The sequence below is a fragment of the Muntiacus reevesi genome, chromosome 8 (assembly GCF_963930625.1).
Source record: "Muntiacus reevesi chromosome 8, mMunRee1.1, whole genome shotgun sequence".
NCBI classification, from domain to species: Eukaryota; Metazoa; Chordata; class Mammalia; order Artiodactyla; family Cervidae; genus Muntiacus; species Muntiacus reevesi.
The window spans coordinates 89,806,786-89,828,758 of record NC_089256.1 but is presented as its reverse complement, the minus strand read 5'-3'; the positions used below and the strand labels follow the sequence as shown (position 1 = coordinate 89,828,758).

Below are 21,973 nucleotides of genomic sequence, written 5' to 3'. Positions count from 1 at the left end.
CTGATCACCGCCTCAGGTACAATGTCATGAACCTCCATCCATCATTCTTCCTGCACTCTATCAGATCTAATCCCTTGAATCTATTTGTCACTTCTACTGTATAATCCTAAGGGATTTGATTTAGATCGTACTTGAATCGTCTTGTGGTTTTCCCTACATTCTTCAATTTAAGCCTGAATTTGGCAATAAGTTGATGATCTGAGCCACAGTCAGCTACTGGTCTTGTTTTTGTTGACTGTATAGAGCTTCTCCATCTTTGGCTGCAAAGAATATAATCAGTCTGATTTTGGGAAGCCTGGCTTGGCTTGACCACCTGGTGATGTCCACATGTAGAGTCATCTCTTGTGTTGTTGGAAGAGGGTATTTGCTGTGACCAGTAAATTCTCTTGGCAAAACTCTGTAAGCTTTTGCCCTGCTTCATTTTGTACTCCAAGGCCAACCTTACCCTTTACTCCAGGTATCCGCTGACTTCCAACGTTTGCATTCCAGTCCCCTATGATGAAAAGGACATCTATTTTGGGTGTTAGTTCTGAAAGATCTCATAGGTAGTCATACACCCATTCAACTTCAACTTCTTCAGCATTAGTGGTAGGGGCATAGACTTGGATTACTGTGATAATGAATAGTTTGCCTTGGAAATGAACAGAGGTCATTCTGTCATTTTTTAGATTGCACCCAAGTACTGAATTTGGGACTCTCTTGTTGACTGTGATGGCTACTCCATTTCTTCTAAGGGATTCTTGCCCACAGTAGTAGATATAATAGTCATCTGAATTAAATTCGCCCATTCCTGTCCATCTTAGTTCACTGATTACTAAAATGTCAATGTTCACTCTTTGCATCTCCTGTTTGACCACTTCAGCTTTACCTTGATTCATGGACCTGACATTCCCAGGGGCCTATGCAGCACTGTTCTTACAGCATCAGACTTTACTTCCATCACTAGTCACATCCACAACTGGGTGGTGTTTTCACTTTGTCTCCATTTCTTTATTCTTTCTGGAGTCACTTCTCTGCTCTTCTCCAGTAGCGTATTGGGCAACTATCGACCTGGGGAGTTCATCTTTCAGTGTCCTATCTTTTTGCCTTTTCATACTGCTCATGGGGTTCTCAAGGTAAGAATACTGAAGTGATTTTCCATTTCCTTTTCCAGTCGACCACGTTTTGTCAGAACTCTCTACCATGACCCATCTGTCTTGGGTGGCCATACACTACATGGCTCATAATTTCATTGAGCTAGACAAGGTCACATTTATAAATACTTACATAACACTAGTTTTATAAATATCCTGGAGTGTAAGACAGCTTTATATCTGTGGCATGAATTTCCAAAAGAAAACCCAAAAGAAAAAAGTCAATAAATTCAAATAGAATATTTTTTAAAATATTAATGAAAAAGCATAAACATGGGCTAATAACAAACTAATAGTTATTTTCAAAGTATGTGATTATCAGAGGTTAATATCCTTATTATATAACATAACCATAATACATAGTCAACAATTATAAATCAATAAGAAAACATTAAGAATTCCAACAAAAGATGGGTGCTACTTTAACTATTGAAAATACATTTAAAGTACATGTGTAAAAATATAAATCTGAATATTTCATAAGTTATAAACAATTTACTAAAGTTATGTAGAATTGTGTCTGTATATTCACTATTTGAGTAGTATTTCACTATAGATTAAAGGGCTTCCCTTGCGGCTCAGCTGGTAAAGAATCTGCCTGCAATGCAGGAGACCTGGGTTTGATCCCTGGGTTGGGAGGATCCCCTGGAGAAGGGAAAGGCTACCCGCTCCAGTATTCTGGCCTGAAGAATTGCATGGACTGTATAGTCTATGGGGTTGCAAAGAGTCAGACACAACTGAGCAACTTTCACTTTCACTATAGATTGAAGTCAAGAGTTATGGTTATATCCAGTGACAGATGAGTACTTCATTTTGATTATGTGTTTGGCCTCCAGCAACAAATGAGGATATTTTCTTAATACATAGCCTAGAGATTGGCAAACCATGAAGCTGTGGGCCAAAGGCAGCCCACCACCTGTTTTGTAAAGAAAGTGTTATGGAACTCAGTCATGTGCATTTATTTACATATTGTCTATGGCTGCTTTTATACTGCAGGGGCATATTTGAGTAGTTGCAATGGAGATGTATGGCCTGCAAAATCTGAAATATTTACTCTCTGGCCCTTTACTGAAAAAAGTTTGCCAACTGCTTGTTTAAAACATTTAGCTTACATGAAACATGGAAATGTTTGATAAGTTTCCTATGATCACTCCTTTTCAATAATTCTATATAATTATATTCTACATGGCAATAAGGTTTTTTTTTAAAGGACATAAATTCCTTAACAGAAAGGATTTGGTTTTTATAGTTCAGGGGTAATATGTTCACATTGCCATAGTTGAATAATAGTCCAGTAATCTTTCTTTTAAATGTAAGTTTTAAAACAAAGAAAGAAAAAATTCTTCAGAAGAGTTAACAAACTTCTACAACAGAACTGAATACAATCATCATAAAATTATTTAAATAGCCTGAATCCTGCACTTCTAGTGTTATCTTCCTAAGATATCACCACAGATCCTTTTCTGAAACTTTCTACCACAACATAGTGTAACTGCAAGTAAAATAGAAACCCCATTTGGCAGACTCCTTAAACCAAACCTGACGGCTGATGGTAATTTACAGAGTGCTTCCTCTCCCTCGGTATAGACTCTCACTGTCTCCATCAAAACCACAAAGTTTGATGGATTTATTGGAGCTACTGCTGCAGAAAGAATGATAGGTTTCCTCCAGTATCAATGGAAGTGATGGATTTTTGTCCCTGCAAGAGAGAAGGCGACTCCTTTAATCTAGTGGTTGGTGACAAAAAAGCAAGTGAAAGTTCTTTTTTTTTAATGTTATTATTTTATTGAACTTTAGTTGATTTACAGTGTTGTGTTAATTACTGATGTATAGCAAATTATTCAGTTATAAAGAGGTGTTTTTTATAATCTTTTCCACTATGGTTTATCATAGGCTATTAAATGCAGTTCTCTGTGCTATGCAGTAGGGCCTTGTTGTTTATCCATTCTATATAGAAAAGCATACATCTGCTAACCCCAGCCTCCCACTCATTCTTTCCCCATGGCAACCACCAGTCTGCTCTCCATGTCCCTGATGCTGTTTCTCAGATTGGTTCTTTTGTGTCTCATTTTAGACTCTCCACATATAAGTGACATCATATGGTGTTTGTCTTCCTCTGACTTATTTCACTTAGTGTGATGGTCTCTTGTTGCATCCATATTGCTGCAAATAGCATGGTTTTGTTCCTTTTTATGGCCGAGTAGTATTCCACTGTATATATGTGCCATGGCATCTTTATCTCTTCATCTGTCGATGGACATTTAGGCTGTTGGCATGTCTGGGTTATGTGAATTGTGCTGCTGTGAACATGGGTGCATGCATCTTTTTTAATTATAGTTTTGACTGGATATATGCACAGGAGTGGGATGATTGGATCCTATGGTAATTCTATTTTTGATTTTCTGAGGAAGCTCCAACCTCCACAGTGGCTGAACCAGCCTGTATTCCCACCAGCAGTGTAGCAAGGGCCCATTTTCTCCATTCCCTCTTCAGCATTTGTTATCTGTAGACTTTCATGATGGCCATCCTGACCAGTATGAAGTGGTACCTAACTGTAGTCTTGACTTGAATTTTTCTAATAATTAGTGGTGTTGAGCATCTATTCATGTGCCTGTTGGCCATCTATATTTCTTCTTTGGAAAAATGTTTGTTTAGGTCTTCTGCTCTTTTTGGATTGGGTTGTTTGTTGTTGTATGAGTTGTTGGTATATTTTGGAAATTAAACCCTTGTCTGTTGAATAATTTGCAAATATGTCCTCCCATTTATGGTTTCCTTTGCTGTGAAAAAGCTTGTAAGTTTGATTAGGTCTCATTTGTTTATTTTTCTTTTTATTTCTATTGCCTTGGGGGACTAAGAAATTGGTATGATTTACATCAGATAATGTTTTGCCTGTGATGTCTTCTAGCAGTTTGATGATGTCATGTCTTAGCTTTAAGTCTTTAAGCCATTTTGAGCTTATTTTTGTATATGGCGAGAGGGTGTGTTCTGACCTCATTGATTTATATCTGGCTGTCCAACTTTCCCAATACCACTTGCTAAAGAGACTGTTCTTTTCCTGTTGTATATTCTTGCCTCTTGTGGTTGACTGTAGGTTCAGTTTGGTTTAGTCATTCAGTTGTTTGGTACTCTTTGTGACCCCATGGATGGCAGCACTCCAGGCGTCTCTGTCCATCACCCATTCCTGGAGCTTGCTCAGACTCATGCCCATCAAATCGGTGATGCCATCCAACTATCTCATCCTCTGTCGTCCCCTTCTCCTCCTGCTTTCAATCTTTCCCAGCATCAGGGTCTTTCCCAATGAGTCAGCTCTTCACATCAGGTGCCCAAAGTATTGGAGTTTCAACTTCACCATCAGTCCTTCCAATGAATATTCAGGACTGATTTCCTTTAGGATTGAATGGTTTTATCTCCTTGCAATTCAAGGAATTCTCAAATGTCTTCTCCAACACCACAGATCTAAGGCATCAATTCTTCGGCACTCAGCCTTTCTTATAGCCCAACTCTCACATCCATTCATGACTACTGGAAAAACCATAGCTTTGACTAGACAGACCTTTGATGGCTTTTTAATATGCTGTCTAGCTTTTCTTCCAAGGAGCAAGCGTCTTTAAATTTCATGGTTGCAGTCACCATCGGCAGTGATTTTGGAGCCCCCCAAAATAAAGTCTGTCACTGTTTCCATTGTTTCCCCATCTATTTGCCATGAAGTGATGGGAATGGATTCCATGATCTTAGTTTTTTGACTGTTCAGTTTTAGCCTAGCTTTTTCACTATTCTCTTTCATTTTCATCAAGAGACTCTTTAGTTCCTCTTCACTTTCTGCATATCTGAGGTTACTGATATTTCTCCCAGCAATCTTGATTCCAGCTTGTGCTTCATCCAGCCTGGCATTTTGCCTGATGTACTCTGCATAGAAGTTAAATAAGCAGGGTAACAATATACAGCCTTGACATACTCCTTTCCCAATTTGGAACCAGTCTGGTTTTCCATGTCCGGTTCTAACTGTTGCTTCTTGACCAGCATACAGATTTCTCAGGAGGCAGGTCAGATGGTCTGGTATTCCCATCTCTTGAAGAATTTTCCACATTTTGTTGTGATCCACACAGTCAAAGGCTTTGGCACAGCCAGTAAAGCAGATGTTTTTCTGGAACTCTCTTGCTTTTTCAATGATCCAGTGGATGTTGGCAATTTCATATCTGGTTTCTGTGCCTTTTCTAAATCCAGCTTGAACATCTGAAAGTTCACGGTTCCCATACTATTGATGCCTGGCTTGGAGTATGAAGCCTTGACTGTAGGTGTATGGGCTTATTTTGGTCTCTCTATTCTGTTCTGTAGATCCATATATCTGTTGTTGTGCCAGTATACAGTGTTTTGATTACTGTAGCTTTGTAATATTGTCTGAAGTCTGGGAAGTTTATGCTTCTTGCTTTCTTGTTCTTCTTCACTAATCCTTGGCAATCCTGGGTCTTTCATGTTCCATAGGAATAGAATTATTTGTTCTACCACTGTGAAAAATGTCATTAGTAATTTGATAGGGATTACATTAAATGTGTAGATTGCCTTGGATAGAATGACTGTTTTAACAATATAAATTCTTCCAATCCAAGAGCATGGAATGTCTTTCCATTTCTTTGAGTAATATTCAGTTTCCTTTATAAATGTTTTATAGTTGTCAGCATATAAGTCTTTCACATCCTTGGTCAGGTTTATTCCTAAGTGTTTTATTTCTACAGATATAATTTTAAAAGATACATTTTCTTTCTTTTTTTTTTTTTTTTTACATTCCATTGGATATTTCATTGTGGTGTAAAGAAATGCAGTTAATTTCTATATGTTAATCTTGTATCCTGCTCCCTTACTGAATTCATTTATTAGTTCTAGTAGTTTTTGTGTGGTGTCTTTAGGGTTTTCTGTATATAGTATCATATCATCTGCATATAATGACAGTTTTACAAAAAGAAAGTGCTTTTTAATGGATCTAAGGCATAGCTTCTATTCTTGCTATATTTGTTTCTCTGGAATGCCAGGTCTAAGGAGACAAATCTTAGACAGACTAAGATGTGTAACTGTGCTTTCAAATATGAAAAATAGGATCAATGAAATCAATTTAAAATTTCCCTTGAGTGAGAATATATTCATCACATAAAAGTAGTGCTCTAAGCCCATTTTGTTCCTTTCTCTACAGATCAGGGTCTCAGGCAAATCTCAGATCCTATAGAGGTCATTTATCTTAGAAAAGATTTTTCTTTAAAAAAAACAAAAACACATGTAAAATAATGACAGTAGGCCAAACCGTTAGTAAGATTCTATGATGGAACTCAAATCCACTGAGCAGTTGTGTGGTAGTTGTCGATGTGTGTGTAACACTTCAGCCCAGGATAACATTTTCATAGAGTTAGGAGTGGTTTTTATTATCAAAAATGACACAGTACATTAATGTATATAGTGAGATCATATTTAATTCTAATATGATAGCCTTGAGACAATAGTTAGTTTGATTTTTCTGTTTCTTTGTTTGGGCCTATCAAAAAGTTTGCAAAAAGCTTGACGGATTAGAAGAGGTTATTTAATTTAAAATTTAACTCACCTACATTATCCTTTGAAAAATAATTTTAAAAGGAGAAAAAAAAATCCAATCAGTGTACACATAAGGGGCAAACAGTGAAATTATAAAACCAGGCATATATTTGTCTCTCTTTAGTTACCATGCTAGAATTTTAAAACATTTTTTAAGATATAAAATCTCATTACAAGGAGTGCAAGCCATTGTTCTTACAAGTTGGCTGCCTAAAGTGCAATATGAAGAGTATGAAATGATGATGGTTTGGCTGACTAATGAATATTCTTAGGGGCATAACTGGAGATTATTTTTTAAAGACCACTGATAAAATAAAACATCTTAAGCCTGCTTGTGGATGCCTGGTTATAACATGTTCAGGTCCTTAACAAATATTTACTGAGAACTCTGAGAGGCACAGTTAGTCTTACAGAAACATCCCTTTAAAATAATGCTACATGGTCACTCTCAACTTACCCCTGATACTTTCAAAATTAGAATTTTTTTTAGAATTATTTGTTTATCTACAGGTCAAGCCAGCTAAAACTATGAACATGATGAAATAAACCTCCACTTTGTATAAATGAAGAGGACAGATGGGTACTTATTTTCTGGAGGACTTAAAAGACTCATGTTCTAGCAAACCCTCTAATTCTTTGAAGGCCCAAAACCAGTGTCACAGAAGCTGTGTAAGCCAGGCCAGGTAGGGACCACTGTGTTTATAATAGTCAATACCAAAGATTAAGTAGTTCTTAATCTGTTAGCTTTTACTTCAGATCATTTTCTAAAGGTGTCCTTTGTGTATTATCTGCACAAATGTTTGAAATCTTCAGAGTAAGAGTTTATCTACTGGGTGCTTTGGTATTTTTTCCCAAATACTCAGAACCACACCAGACAGCATTGACAGTGTTTCCATCCATTTAAGGGTAGACTTTATCACTCCAGCATCTTGAAGACTCAGGGAGACTTAAACATTAGTATTTTACAGTTTTCTAAGGATACAGGAAATGTTCTGTCTCACCAAGAATTAGTATATCTTTTACCACAAAGAGAATTTGGGAAAGGGATAAAATGCCATTCATATACCCATGAATAGTTAATTGTGGGACTCCTATGTAGGCACTCTTACTGGGGGAAGGACAGAGGTGGTTCCAAAGATGAGCCAGGTGTAGCCTCTGACCTCAAGGACTTCACGCAGTGGCACAGTACAGGCATGTCAGTAATTATGGTGCAGGATAACTGGATACGAAACAGGATTATACCGTAAGGAAGGTACATAAAGACTCCTTTATGCACTCACAGGAAGAAGTGATCAACTTTAAAACTGTGTGCATCAGTAATTTCATTCATTACTTCATTTTGAATCCCAAGACCCCAATAGAAATCTTTCTGAGGGAGACTATCTGAGTGTAATAAAAATTGTTATCAAAGAATCCTTAATGGGAATGATTCAAAGTGTGGCAACTCTTTGGTACCAGAGAGGCCACCAAGATTCAAAAATACCCATCTGCATGACTACCCAGAGTCCTGAAGATGGTCTCTTCTAGATATGGCTGTCAAGACACCTGGGTTGTAATTGTCATGAATATATGGTACACTGCATCTTTAAAGGCATATTTCCATCCATTATTTGCTAATTATTATCTCTGAGCATAGGCTGGCACCTTGAAAAGGGGCAGGCAGGATACCAGGGTTCTAATTCTGCTCACTGGCTGTGATGTAAAATGAAGCGTTTGGTCATCTGATATTCTCCAAAGTTCCTTGGTAGCTCGGTGGGTGGGGCAAACTTTATTATCACCACTTTAGAGAAACCAAGGTCAGGAGCAACTTGCCCAAGGTCTCAGACAATAATTGATAAGTAATACTTGAGATTAGACGCCTGGCCCATAAGGACAAAGTATTTTCTACTATATCATACTCAGACCACACCTAACATCTGTGGGCTAGAGGACAGAGGCCCAAGTAGCAGTTATACATTGGTTATAAATCAAGATAAGTGAAGTCGCTCAGTCGTGACCTACTCTTTTTGACCCCATGGACTGTAGCCTACCAGCCTCCTCCGTTCATGGGATTTTCCAGGCAAGAGTACTAGAGTAGGCTGCCATTTCCTTCTCCAGGGGATCTTCTCCACCCAGGGATCGAACCCGCGTCTCCCGCATTGCAGGGACATGCTTTACCATCTGAGCCACCAGAGAAGCCCTAAAATCAAGATAACACAGTGTTAAAACATGATCTGTCCTCCCACCTTGACAAATACTTCTTTGCAAGACCTGGATGGTCAGGTGTGAATCGCAAATTCTTCGACTTCTCCAAGAGCCAGGCTGGAAAGTGGCAGGGAAGACAAAGCTGACTAGAAGGGACCCCTCTCCATGCAGTTAAGCAGGGGCCCGAGGTGCTGGGAGGGCACGCCTTAGTTCATGGGTCCCAGCGCCACCCGAACTCCAACAAAGGCCCACTCCCGCACACAGGGGTGAGTTCAGAGGGCCAAGCAGATCCTGGGAGAGGGTTTGGTGCTATCTGGGGAGGGGATTCCAGGATTCTGACCCCCTGGGACATGGTCTGGACGTGGGTTCTGGCCCCCCCTGTGGGGAGGGGCACTGTCAGGAGTCAGGGGTCCCTCTAGCTCGGGCGTAAGAGCCAGTCTGTTCATGCTACCTCAAAAGTCAACCTAAAAAAGAGTACCATCTGGAAGCTTTCTTCTTAGAAAGTAGCATTCCTAATAGTTAACAAGACCAGGTTATGCACCCAAACACCTGGGTCAGGATCCCAGCGTGACCACTCGGGCTGTGAAATGTCATGCCAGTTATGCCAGTTATGCGACATCTTAGGGTCTCAGTTTCCTCATTTTTAAAATAGGTATAATTACTATTTTTATGAGGAGTAAATAAGATAGCACATGTAAAACGCCTGGCAAATATTAAACTGGGTAAACGCGAGGATCGCTCCAGCCATATTGGGTGAGTTTGCCTTGAAAGGTATCTGGAGAATTGTATCAGGGTTGGAGAAGGCAATGGCACCCCACTCCAGCACTCTTGCCTGGAAAATCCTATGGACGGGGGAGCCTGGTGGGCTGCAGTCCATGGGGTCGCTGAGTCAGACCCGACTGAGCGACTTCACTTTCACTTTTCCTTGGAGAAGGAAACGGCAGCCTACTCCAGTGTTCTTGCCTGGAGGATCCCAGGGACGGGGGAGCCTGGTGGGCTGCCGTCTATGGGGTCGCACAGAGTCGGACACGACTGAAGCGACTTAGCAGCAGCAGCAGATCAGGGTTAACCAGCGAAGCACTCTGATAACCCCTTCTCCACTAAATACGAAGCCAGGAGCAGGAATGGGCTCCGCCCACCCAAGGCATTGGGGGCTGCCCAGGACCCACGGCCATTGGGTCCCATGGCCAGGACTTGAAGTTGCAGCTGTGCATTCTACGAGCTATAGCTAGAGGTTCAAAGAAGGTTAACTGGCAACGCAGCTCTGAGTCACAGCGGGACTAAGACCCTGAAACCAAGCATTAGTACACCATTTCTGTTACCCCTCCAATGCAGACGGTTAAACCAGTGAGAAGTGGCATCGACGGGATACCAAGCTAGGGTTGATGCCTGGTCCCCTCCCACCCCTTCCCCCTGGGGCTCACGCTATCCTTGCTTAGCCTTTTGACAGGTCTTGACATCTCTCCTCCGAGAAAGGAGAGACGTGGAACAAGCCAAGGCATCTCGCTGGAAGTTCCTGTGAGTAGGAGCCAAGCCCAGTTTAGCGCATGCCCGCCCCACAGCAGAGATGTTTACCAAAGGCAAGCCTGGGCATTCCCCCACCCCACCGGGCGAGCCGAATGCAGTGTGGCCCATTTCCACATCCTAGGCCCTCCCCCTCCCTGGGGAAAAATTAAAAAAAAAACCACCTTGGAAACTTTGCCATTTCTTGAGGACCAAGAACTGTAACCAGCTCCCTTTAACGGACAGTCGTGACTGGGCACCGAGAAGTCAGACTTGAAAACACCAACAAAGGACTATATTTAGCTCTGAGCTCTCCGCCTAAATTCCTTTTATTTTTTCACTCTTAGCTTCGAAACGACTAGGTTGGGGAAGTGGGAGGAAGGGGGCGGCGGAGAGCAGAGAAAGAACAGCTGTGCCTCCGCCTCTCAACTCAATCTCTATAAATAACCAATCACGAGCGGAGGCTACTTTTTAGCCAATGAAGCAGCCCAAACTGGTAAAACCTTGGCAGTAGCCAATGGAAGAACACTCGAGGGTGTGAGATTTGCGCCCCGGGACCAATGGGTCCCGAGTCTGGGAGAGGTAATTGGAGCTGGAGCGTGGGTGCGCTGCTCAAGCTTCCTACTCCCAAACCCCCAAGCCTGCTCCGCCCACTGAGCAGGCCCTGACTAGCTCGCGGCGCCCGGGCGGACTGCGGATCGGCTGGCGCGCTCCCTCTCCGGGTTTTGGCCCTGGCCGAGCGAGGAGGTGGGTGGGGCCTCCCGAGTCCCAGCCCGGAGACCGCCCTGGTCGCTAAGCGGCGGCCCATTCCCTCCTCCGGACAGGTTTCAGGCCGAAGGTTCCTGCTTTCTTTGTCTGAGGGCTGAAGTGCGAGGCGAGTCCGCCAGAGAAGGCTGGGTAGAAAGGGCCGCGCCTAGAGTGTGGGAAAGATGCTCCGCCCGTCTATCGTAGACCCAGATGTTCTTTGGGTCTCGGCCTTCGGCAGGCGCACCCGCCGGGGCTCGGGGAGTGGCGTCCAGCAGCTTTGGATAAAAGGAGCGGCCAGGGACCAGCCTGCTCCCGGGGTGGCCCGCGGCGCCCGCCCTCTTCTCATAGAGCCGGGACTCCTAGGCACTAAAGCCAAGTCGGTCAAGTAAGGTGGCCTCCGTTCTCCCTCTGGAGCTGCCCCAGCCAGTCTCTTAGCACCCAGACACCCCCACACATTGCTGCGGCTCCGGTACTGGTACCTAGCCCGAAGCCGCTAGCCCCAATCAAACCGCTAGCTCCGCCTACAGCCCCACCCCCGTCCGGCCCCCCGGAAAACCGGGAGCCGGGGATCCGGCGGGCGGGGCCGGCAGCGGCGCAGTGGGCATGCTCGGCAGGGCGGGGCGGGCAGGGCTGCGCGCGGCGAGTAGGAAGCCCTCGCCCCGCGGAGGCTGCGGGAGAGAGCTCGAAGGGCCGCGGCGGTGGGCGCACGCTCTGCGGGGACTCATGCCACGCGCGTCCCGGCCCGGCGCGCAATTAGCAGCCGCCTCCGCAGCCCGCCGCCGCCGCCGCCTCCTCGCCTCCCTGGGCTGCTGCGGAGAGAAGCCGCAGCCCTCGCCTTTCACCGGCTGCCGGCATTGTCCTCCCGATCCGCCGCCCAGGCTGCTCCTGCCGCCGTGGGCTGCCTCGGGGCCCCGGACCCGCGCTGCAGGGACGCGCCGCCGCGCCGGCCGGCCCGGCGCCCGGCCCCCGCTCGGTGATTTCCGCGTCCTGCGTGCCTCGGTCATCTCCTGAGTTTTTCCTGCAGAGCTGAGGACAGAGGAGTCCAGCCACCAAGCCCAGCTTTCCTCCGGTGCGCAGCCCCGACGGGGCCGTGGCAGGCGCAGCGAGAACGCCTACGGAGCCATGAGAGAGTACAAAGTGGTGGTGCTGGGCTCGGGCGGCGTGGGCAAGTCCGCGCTCACCGTGCAGTTCGTGACCGGCTCCTTCATCGAGAAGTACGACCCCACCATCGAGGACTTCTACCGCAAAGAGATCGAAGTGGACTCGTCGCCGTCGGTGCTGGAGATCTTGGACACGGCGGGCACGGAGCAGTTCGCATCCATGCGGGACCTGTACATCAAGAACGGCCAGGGCTTCATCCTCGTCTACAGCCTTGTGAACCAGCAGAGCTTCCAGGACATCAAGCCCATGCGGGACCAGATCATCCGCGTGAAGCGGTACGAGCGCGTGCCCATGATCCTGGTGGGCAACAAGGTGGACCTGGAGGGCGAGCGCGAGGTTTCGTTCGGCGAGGGCAAGGCCCTGGCGGAGGAGTGGAGCTGCCCCTTCATGGAGACTTCGGCCAAAAACAAAGCCTCGGTGGACGAGCTGTTCGCCGAGATCGTGCGGCAGATGAACTACGCGGCGCAGCCCAACGGCGATGAGGGCTGCTGCTCGGCCTGCGTGATCCTCTGAGGCGCCCGCGGCTGCCGCGCCACCGCCGCGCTCTGCGCACAAAAGCCAAACGCACCCGACTCTTCTAAATGTGATTGCTCTTCTTGCTTTGAGATTGGAGATGACTTTGCGTCGGCCGGGGGCTCTTGGCGCCCGACTGGCCGCGGCGGCCGCGTCCCCCGCCCCTGCCCCGTTTCCGAGGGGTTGCCCCGTCGTGACCACCCGAGCCCCGGTGGAAATGTGGATCTTTGCAGCATGTACGTTTCTCATTGATTTTGGTTGACGCATATTTCCCCATTGAAGCAGCCCGTGGGGCCCTGTATTGGCGGCTTGACACCGGCAGGCGAAAGTTTCAGTCTGGGAAAAAAAAAAAAGAAATGGGGTGGGGGCGGAAGAGGACGGTGAGAAGGTGGAAAAGGGGGGATTTTTTTGTTTTGTTTTTCTGCCAACAACCGTTTTTCTAGTTCCAAGTTTCAAAAACACGGAAGGAAGTCCGGGAGAACCAAATGAAGGAGCAGGAGGAGAGGAAGAAACTTTTGTTTTTTCCTTGTTTTCCAGGAGTAGCTGGAAATTAAGATCGGGTTCCTTTTCTGCCAGCTTGGAAAGGCAACCCCGTGACTGATTTCGATTCTGAGGATGTCTATGCAAAGTTGGATTCTTGTTACAGTGTATCCAATCTGAAGTATTGCACATCTGAACTGGGACTGTTAACACTGATGCCAATGCAGTGTGGGGTGCCAGAAAGTGTCTGCTGATAATTTGTGGGGGGAAAAAAATCTATTTTGTTTACCTACTGTATCAAAGGGGAGTCTGGGGGAGAACGGTAGTATTTTTTTTTATCAGCTGTGAAAAAAAAAATGTTACAGATCTGCACATTTTTGTGTGTACTGTTGTGTGTGTGTTTTTTTAGATTTAGCTTTTTGTTCGTATTGGTTGGCCATACATGGTTTTGATGGCTAGCTCTTTAAACTACAGTACAGAAACTTCGCAAATGTGATTCAGGGTCCCCAGCACCCCTGTGTCTGCAGAGTGCCTTCAAGACTCAGCTGTTCCAGCCGGTGCCAACCTGTGAACTTCCCACCAGATCCCAGAATCTGTTATTCCTCCCCAAACTACTTCCCAGTTTACTTTTAATCATCTTCCTGAAGGAGCCAGGACAATAGGGCCTGTTGTTCGGTGAATTCTTTATTCTTTCCAGCCTTTAAAATGTAACTTACTTGTAATGCAATGGGTTTTTTTTTTTTTTTTTTCTTTTTAAAATTTTTTGCTTCATTTTGTTCCAATGTTCAGGTATTTAGCTCCCCTTTTATATAATTTTTTTTTTTTTTTTTTAAATTTTTGGTTTTCCGTTTTAGGGTGTTCCTCCAGAAGCACAGAGCAAAATTTTACTGTTGTGATGTACCAAGAGAATTCTAACAATTTGTAATTTCTAATTCCATACACGCGGTTAATCATTGTCTCTTCATTTTAAGATTTTTAATACAAACGTCATTTTTAAAGAAACAAATCCAAACTATCGTTTGTGTTTCTGTGTTTCATATTCAGTGGTTTAATGCAGTATCATGGGTGAGGTGGACAGGGGAAGGGGTCTGATGCCCCCAAGAGTGGTTTGTCAGATTTTGAAGAGAGGAGTGTCAGTGCAAGTTGGGAGACATTACTCCCAACTCCTTAAACATGGAAAATAATCATCAAGGTCTAGGAAGACCTGGGGTAAGGTGCACCCTCTGACTGTTAAGATGAGCTGGATATTGAATCTGTTCTGCTGACTGAGCAGGAAGGGGAGAAGCCAGCTCTAAGACTGCCTTAGATCTGGGAGAGTAACCATCCACTGGTCAGGCAGGGTGGTGATTTAGTGTTTTTTTTTTTTTTTTTTTTTCTTTCTTTCTTTCTTTTCTCGTGTTTTGTTCTGCTTTGTTTAAAACACCTATCCAGTTTAAAGCTTGTCTGGGGGATATGATTTTCACTTCTGAAAATCGTAGTGTTTTCTGCAGTACATTTGGGTGGGTTGTGAATAGTGTCTCAGCCCTTTTGTGACTTTAATTAGGAAACAGATCATTACGTTAAAAAAGAAGAGAAAAAGAGAACATTTAAGTCTCTTGCTTTATTACACTGTGCAGTTTGTAGACCATTTTGACCTCATGAAATTTCCTTCTAACAGCAGGAGGCAGTGTGAGCTTTTTATTTTGTGTTTTGTTTTTCTTAAGGGCCATTTTACTGATATCTCTGGAGTGGAAGGTGTATATCAAAAGCACTTGATATACCTTAGGTCCATGAAGTGTAGGGTGAAGAGTTTTGATTTTCAAAAAGAGTTATTGTGTTGAGGAAGCCAAAAGAAGTTAAAGGCCACAGGTTTCTTTAAAGCTATATTAACATATCTTGCCTTAAAATGTTGTGTCTTTGGCCCAGGTGACCTCTCAGAATTGCAGCATGGAGGAGGAATAGAGAATTCTGCCTGGGTTTGGTTCTAAAGCTTTTTTTTTTTTAACATTTGATCTCATTGAAGTTTAGTACCAATCTTAATTAGAAGGTAATGTAAATATGCTAAATAAGAAATTAGGAAAAAGTATTCACACTTAGGCTTTGCAAAGTTTCATTCTTGCATTTGTGTAAATTTAGTTGATTCAATAGATCTAAAGTGTTGAAAGCTCTGAAGACATATAACAAGTGCTGTATAAAGGATTTTTTAAAATACATTCAGTGACTTTTTTATGAGTTTGTTTTGGGTTTTTGGAAGCCTTTTGATGTGAAATACTGGCAAGTATCTAATTTAGGAAATGTATATACTCCTGACAGGGAATTTTTGAAAATGGGAAATTGGAAATGAAGTAGGTTGCTGGGTGCATTAATCATCTTCACATAGGGTTTAGTCACTTACACGAATAAATGTTTTACAGGTCTGGGATGGCAGGGCAGAAGATTTTAATATGCTCTGAGTACTGTAAAATAAATGCTTTTTAGATTCCCAATGAAAGCAACTTTGCGTGTGTGCCTGGAGCAGGAAAATAGTATTAAGTTTTGTAGCCTTCTCCAATGGTTTTCTTGACGAAATTGAGAGAAATTAGGGACATTGTCAGTTTATTTGGCTGGTAAGAACCCCTTAGAATTATGGTGTGAAGAGATAAGAGCATTTGTTTCCCTGAAAGAGGGGCTGACTTAAGGGTGTCAAAGGAAGGGAGGGAGGGAGTTTGTTGGAAGGCAGTCACCTGTCAAAACAGAAACTGGGTGGAAAAGGAACCTTTATCTTGGAGAGCAAAAGTTAACTTTTAAACTTGCCCCCTGCTGGTTTTGAACAGCTTTTCCTTTTGGTCCCTGACAGTCGCCCAAGCTTTATGTTCTTTCAAAGGATTATTTTTGCCCTCCTTTTGTAATAGCCTCAGACAAGTTGAAGATACTGGTGGAAGTCTCACATTTTCACATTTGGGAGTTATGATTCTTAGGTACAACATGGTGCACCTTAACTGCTGAAGTAGACTGCACTGCATCACGTTTTAGGACCAGCTCTACTTGGGGGTTGGAATTTTTTCAGCGTGTGAGGCCTCATGCTTCATGATTTATTACCCTTTGCTGTAGGTGGGAATCCAAAAATGCCCTATTGATGTGAACTCCTTGGGTTGTTTTAAACATGTTTTCACCAGCGTGTTGTTGCACCTCCTTTTGCCTTATCCTCCAGTATTTCTCACAGATGGGATGGGAAAGTGAGAGAAAACTATAGGTAGCAGCTGGTCTTGAGAAATAGATACAGAATGCCCGTACCTTAACTGGCATCAAAGGATCTCCTTCCTTTTCACAACAGAATAAGCCCCCTGCTTACAAACATGAGGGTTTAATTGTAGATCACCACCGTGAATTAAAATGATATGAAACATTTGTCATAGTGTCTACTTAATTGGGAAAAGCTTGCTAGTATAATTTTGTCCTGGAGAAAATGTGAAGTTTTAAGTACTATCTAATAGAGTATGGTAAGTTTGATTGTGATGTTTTACTCAGACTACTATGAATAATCAAGTGCATTTAATTGAACATAGCGCTAGTTCTAGAAGATATATTTGCTCTGATGACAGTAGGATTTTGATCCTTGGAGAAGGCTTTTATCTGTTTCAGAGGATCTCAAACTTGACCATATATCAATCGCCTGGAGGTGAAAACAAGCCTTGTAGGTCTTACAGTTTCTTAATTCAGGCTATCCATCTGTACCTCATAATTTTCATTTCTGACAAGTTTCCAGGTGATGCTGAGAGAACTGCTTCAGGGACCACATTTTGAGAACCAATGATCTTGTCCAAACTAAACGAGGACTTCTCTGAGAACTACCTAGGGACGCAGACTTCAGACCGTGTCACACATTTAGAGCGCTGCCTTCCACAAAATCATGGAGTGGGCTTGACTGAATTCTGTGTCTGTGGAGGACACATGCCAGTTACACTAGTATCCTCGTACTTGAAGATTAAAAGGCAAGAATTTTAGTTTTTTATGATTCCTAGTAAGGATTTTTAAAAAACTGTATTTGAGAATTGAAATCTTAAGGTCATAGTAAGCACATGTATCTGTCTATATGTAATGTCTGTGTGTTTTAATACATATGTCTAGTTTCTTACCAGACTTTCTAGGAATCAGTTCAGTGTCCTGTGGTTCTGTAGCTAACCATCCTGGGATAATGCAGAGCATAAAATGGTGCCATGCATCTTGTTTCATTGGAAGAAGTGTTGATCGATTTTGTTAATTGGAGGGGGCAGCTGTTTATATTTTTCCTTTAGTATTAAATGGAAATCTCTTTGGAAATGTTTTTCTTAAGAGTAGGAAATGCATCGTATTTTGTCCAATTGACTAAACTTGCTGTTTTCTTTTGAATGAATTACCTAGCACAATTATGTGTACCTAAGTTTCTCAGAGGTTTGAAGATGTGTGGTTGTGTTTTTATGTGTGTGTGTGTGGTTAATTGTGCAAATACAGCAAAAACATTTTTTTAAAGTAGAAAAGAGAATATTGATGCATGGAGAATACAGGTGCCCAAAAGGGCCCGAGATTGTTCGTTCATTGTTAAAAATATAGTTACAGTGGATAGTGGTAAACATGGCAGAAATAAACTCATTCATTATTCAGCAAGTATTTATTTATATACTAGTTGTGGTGTAAGGGCTAATCCTTAAATAGGCAAAAGCCAGACAAGGGGGCGATGACTTTATGCTGATCTTACCATCATAAATTGTTACGATAGTGTATCTTAAACAGTAGGAGTGTGTGGAAAAGTAGTTATCATCAGTTATAATAGAATCCTGTGGGTCTGTCTGGCAGGCAGTAGAGTAAGTCAAATTTGTTAAAAATTGGAACTTTGCTTTGAAAGGTATGTGAATTTTGCAAATAAAAATGGATCCGATGAGGTTTAAGTAACAGTTGTTTTGTTGCATGTGGAACTCTGTAATTTTGTGCATTGCTTCCAACTAACTTTTTGAGATTAGCTGAAGTTGCATATTAGAAATAAAAAGTCAGTTTGCTTTTATATTTTCATGTCAAAGGAAAGAAGGGAAATAGGCTTATGAAAATTGTTCACTGTATTTTTTTATGAGGAAACAAAAAAAGGAAGGACAGTTAATTTTCTATTCTTAAAGAAGCAGTTGTTGGCATAAGGTTTTTTGGGATTCCTCATGTAAATAAGATTCAAGGTGGAGTATTTCTTCTGAAAAAGATAATCTAAAAATGAGTGTACCAAAGAATTAGGTTGACGTTTGAAGTTTGCTAAGCCTGTAGTTTTTCATGCAGAAGCTCTTGTTCTCAAGCCTTGTGTACTTACTGAAGAAGGCAACCGGCTCAGAGAAAGAAATGTTGGGCAACAAACTGTGAGGAGTAACAGTAATCACAATTACTGTAAAACCATATGGACTAAAGACAGTGTGATTATTAACCTCCTGCAGTTTGCAAAGTGATTTCTAGTGACTCTCTTGTGTAGAATATCTCATGAATTTAACAGCATGCTTTTTAAATGTAAGACGTTTTAGAGTTACAGATAGAATAGTTCATCTGAAAGTACTTCATTATTTTTTTAATCTTAGTATTGTAAAACCATTTATGAGATGAAAATTTGTTACTTACACTTTTGTGGCTAAAGTAGAGGTCTTTATGGTTTACATCTGACCATTTATAAAAAGTTTTCAAAAAATCTGGGTGAGTCATGAACTCAGGATATTTTAATGTTATTTAATATTTGCATATTAATATATTTCAAACTTATTCTCTTTAAAGGCTAACATTGTACTGAATTATCTCTTTCAAGAAAAGAGCCTCTAGAGATCTGTACTAGTACCAGCATAATTCTGTAAGAACATTTATGTCAATAAGATATTTAAAAATATATTTTAGATAGTTTTGTGTTTATATTCTAAGTAGGTAAGAGAATTGCAAATATATCTCTTAAGTTGGATTTCAGCATCATTTTGCATCTAGTTTGAAAAAGGCTTGAGTTGGGAGTTCTTCACTCTGAGTTTGGTTATCTCAGCTTTATCACATCACCTGTTATTTTTCCTTTTGTGTATCATTTCATTCATCTACCTCGACTTTATGCAAATGGTGTCTCTCATATATGTAATCCATGTTAATAGATAAAAAAAACCCTAAGACCTTCTTAACTAATGGCTATATAGATGTGTTTTCCATATAATAATGTAAAGGGAAAAGTATTTTTCATACTATGTTTGAGGTCCAGACTGAAAGAGAACCAACTAGTTAGAGAAGATTGCCTACTAAAAATAGATAGTACCTTTTGGTATGGGCATAGCCTTTACATTTCCTTTCTAAAACTGATAAAGAAATTTTTTAAAAAAAGAATTAAACTGTAGGAGTATTCATTTTCATATATTTACAAAGACCTATAAGTATTTCCAGACCACCTCTTCTTCCTTACTAATCTGCTGAGGTCAATAAAATGAGAAATAAGCTGTGCACGTTCTCTCTCTGAGACAATACCTTGTAACTTAAAAGGGCCAACAATAAAAAACCCAATCTGAAGAGCAAAATTTTTCCTGCATTTCTGTACAAACCAGCTTTTATTTTGTCACGGAGGAATCATAAATAGTGGTAAGGGCAAGGGAATATTTTCCTTAATCATTTTGGCAACATTCAGCAGGCAGGCTGGGTACTCTGGTTGCTGAGGAAGAAGGTGTGATAGAGCTGAGAAGGCACTTGTGGAGCAAAATCGTTCCTCAGCCCCCATCCTCATTCCTGCATTCCTACAATCCTAGAGGATTTCCTTGGGGCCAGGGTTTGATTCATTGTGATGCAAGATTTACTGAGGCTTAGGGCTGCGATGGCTGAAAGTGAAGAAGCCTTAAAGGATGGTGTGATAATGCTACTGTAATAAATTCCACTCGAACTCAGACTTGCTTAACCTCAGTGCTACTAATGTTTGTGGCTGGATAATTCCTTTTCGTGGAGCAATGTCCTGTGTTTCGGGATGTTTAGCAGCATCCCTGGCCTCTACCCCCTAGATGCCCGCAGCACCCCTCCCCACGCCAGTTTGACACCCAAACTGTCTGCAGACCTTGCTGGCTAAGGGGAGGGGGGTGAACTGTTACTGTGCTCAGCCTCCCTGCGGGGCTGGAGGAGGCTGAGCCAGAGGCGAGGAGCTGACCCCAGGGGCCCTTGAGACCTCTCTGGCTCCGGGAGAGTGCTTGCAGTCCTGTGAGGTATCAGTTCTCTCTGTTGTGCTTGGGAGAATAGCACTTTGATCAGTTCATTCAAATCCACACCTCAGAGTACATCTCAGGGATTGGGTGTTCTGGTGATTTAATTCAGACGGTGGTTGTGCTGTGATTGGGGTGATGAACTCATGGTCAGAGAGTAAGTACATCAGGTCATGCTGATAATTAAGCAGAGGGACCGAGATGGGACATCGAGGGCAACAGTTGTTGCAGTTTTGTTCAGAGTCTCTTAATGCTCCACTAGAAGATCTGGAAGGCTTTCATCTCAGGGAGCCTCCTCCACTGGCCTCAGTCCCTTTCCAGTTAATCCAGGCCCCTGTTCCCCACGGGGCCCTCCTCACTTTGGGGGTGGAAAGGATGCATTTTATGCATCTGTCCCTCCTTATTTTCACTTTTGCAATTCCTCCCACCCTCCCCCTTTCTTCCTTCTTCTACTCTACCTTCAGAACTAATGACTGAGTGTGTCCAGGGCAGACCTCAGCTGGTTAACTGCTCACACTTACCTGTGTGCAAACCCCAGGCTGTCACTAAGGGAGCCGCGGAGACAGTGGAGGTTGCCTGTTAAAGCAGTGATTGTGGGGCCTGGCAGTCTAGCCAGCAGCACACAGGCTGTGGCTGCTAAGCCCTGAAATACAGCATTAAGGACTATCCTGTCAGCAAATTCATGAATGTGAAGTCAACTCAGTGACCATGGACTTCTGATTTACTTGGTCACAGTTGCCTTTGTCCTTAAGTTTTAAATGAAACGTACCTTAAAATCCATGTAAGATACCTCTAAAAACGTGATGCAACCAGAGACTCTACCTGGTGGGACATTTGTGGTTCTACATTTCACAGGGGGAACACTTGGAAACCTCACATTCCTAGCAAGTAGAAGATATAACAGCTTTGTAACTGAGAGCCCATCTCCAAGCCCATCAAAAGATTCTAAACAGCTACAAGTCTAACAAAGGTAGGCAGTAAATAAAATTAATTCTTTACCATAAAAAGAACCATTTGGTGAAAGTGGATGAGTGATTTATGTAGCTGAAACTTGCTTCTTAAATTTGAAAACAGTCATGCATTAGGATGGATGGTGTTCATGGAGATATTCTCTGTAGTATCTTTGTATTAAATCAAAAATGGAAGTACCTGATTGAACTGGTAATGTGATCACAATTAAGATATAGAAAACAGATTTGGTGTATCTAGATTTCCTGTTTTTCTTATATTCTGTTTTCCTCTTTTATAAATTATCTGTACTGTTTTGCAACAATTTTTCTTATCTCTGAGTTTTATCGGCTTTGAGTGTTATGTTTTCTTTCTAATTAAAAAGTCTATAATGAGGGAAATATTTAGTTATGAATCATTGTAGCCAGTAGCCAAGAAAATATATGTATTCATATATTTAAACAAATAAATTAATTGTGTAGGATGTTTTGCAATGTCATTATTTGCATTTACCTTTTATGGCTTAAAAATGATTTTCAATGCAGCATTTTCAGA

At 42.3% G+C, this 21,973-nt stretch overlaps 1 protein-coding gene across 1 annotated transcript; it reads left to right on the top strand.

Moving 5' to 3' along the window:
* The first annotated feature begins 12,266 nt into the window (after nt 1–12,266).
* On the top strand, nt 12,267–14,304 carry RAP2B (RAP2B, member of RAS oncogene family). The gene has a single exon (XM_065943078.1). It carries the CDS (start codon nt 12,267–12,269, stop codon nt 12,816–12,818), a length of 552 nt encoding a protein of 183 aa, XP_065799150.1. The 3' UTR covers nt 12,819–14,304.
* The last annotated feature ends 7,669 nt before the right edge of the window (nt 14,305–21,973 follow it).

What these genes read in the sequence shown, in the direction of transcription:
- RAP2B (XM_065943078.1), top strand. Translation starts at nt 12,267, where the DNA reads ATGAGAGAGTACAAAGTGGTGGTGCTGGGCTCGGGCGGCGTGGGCAAG.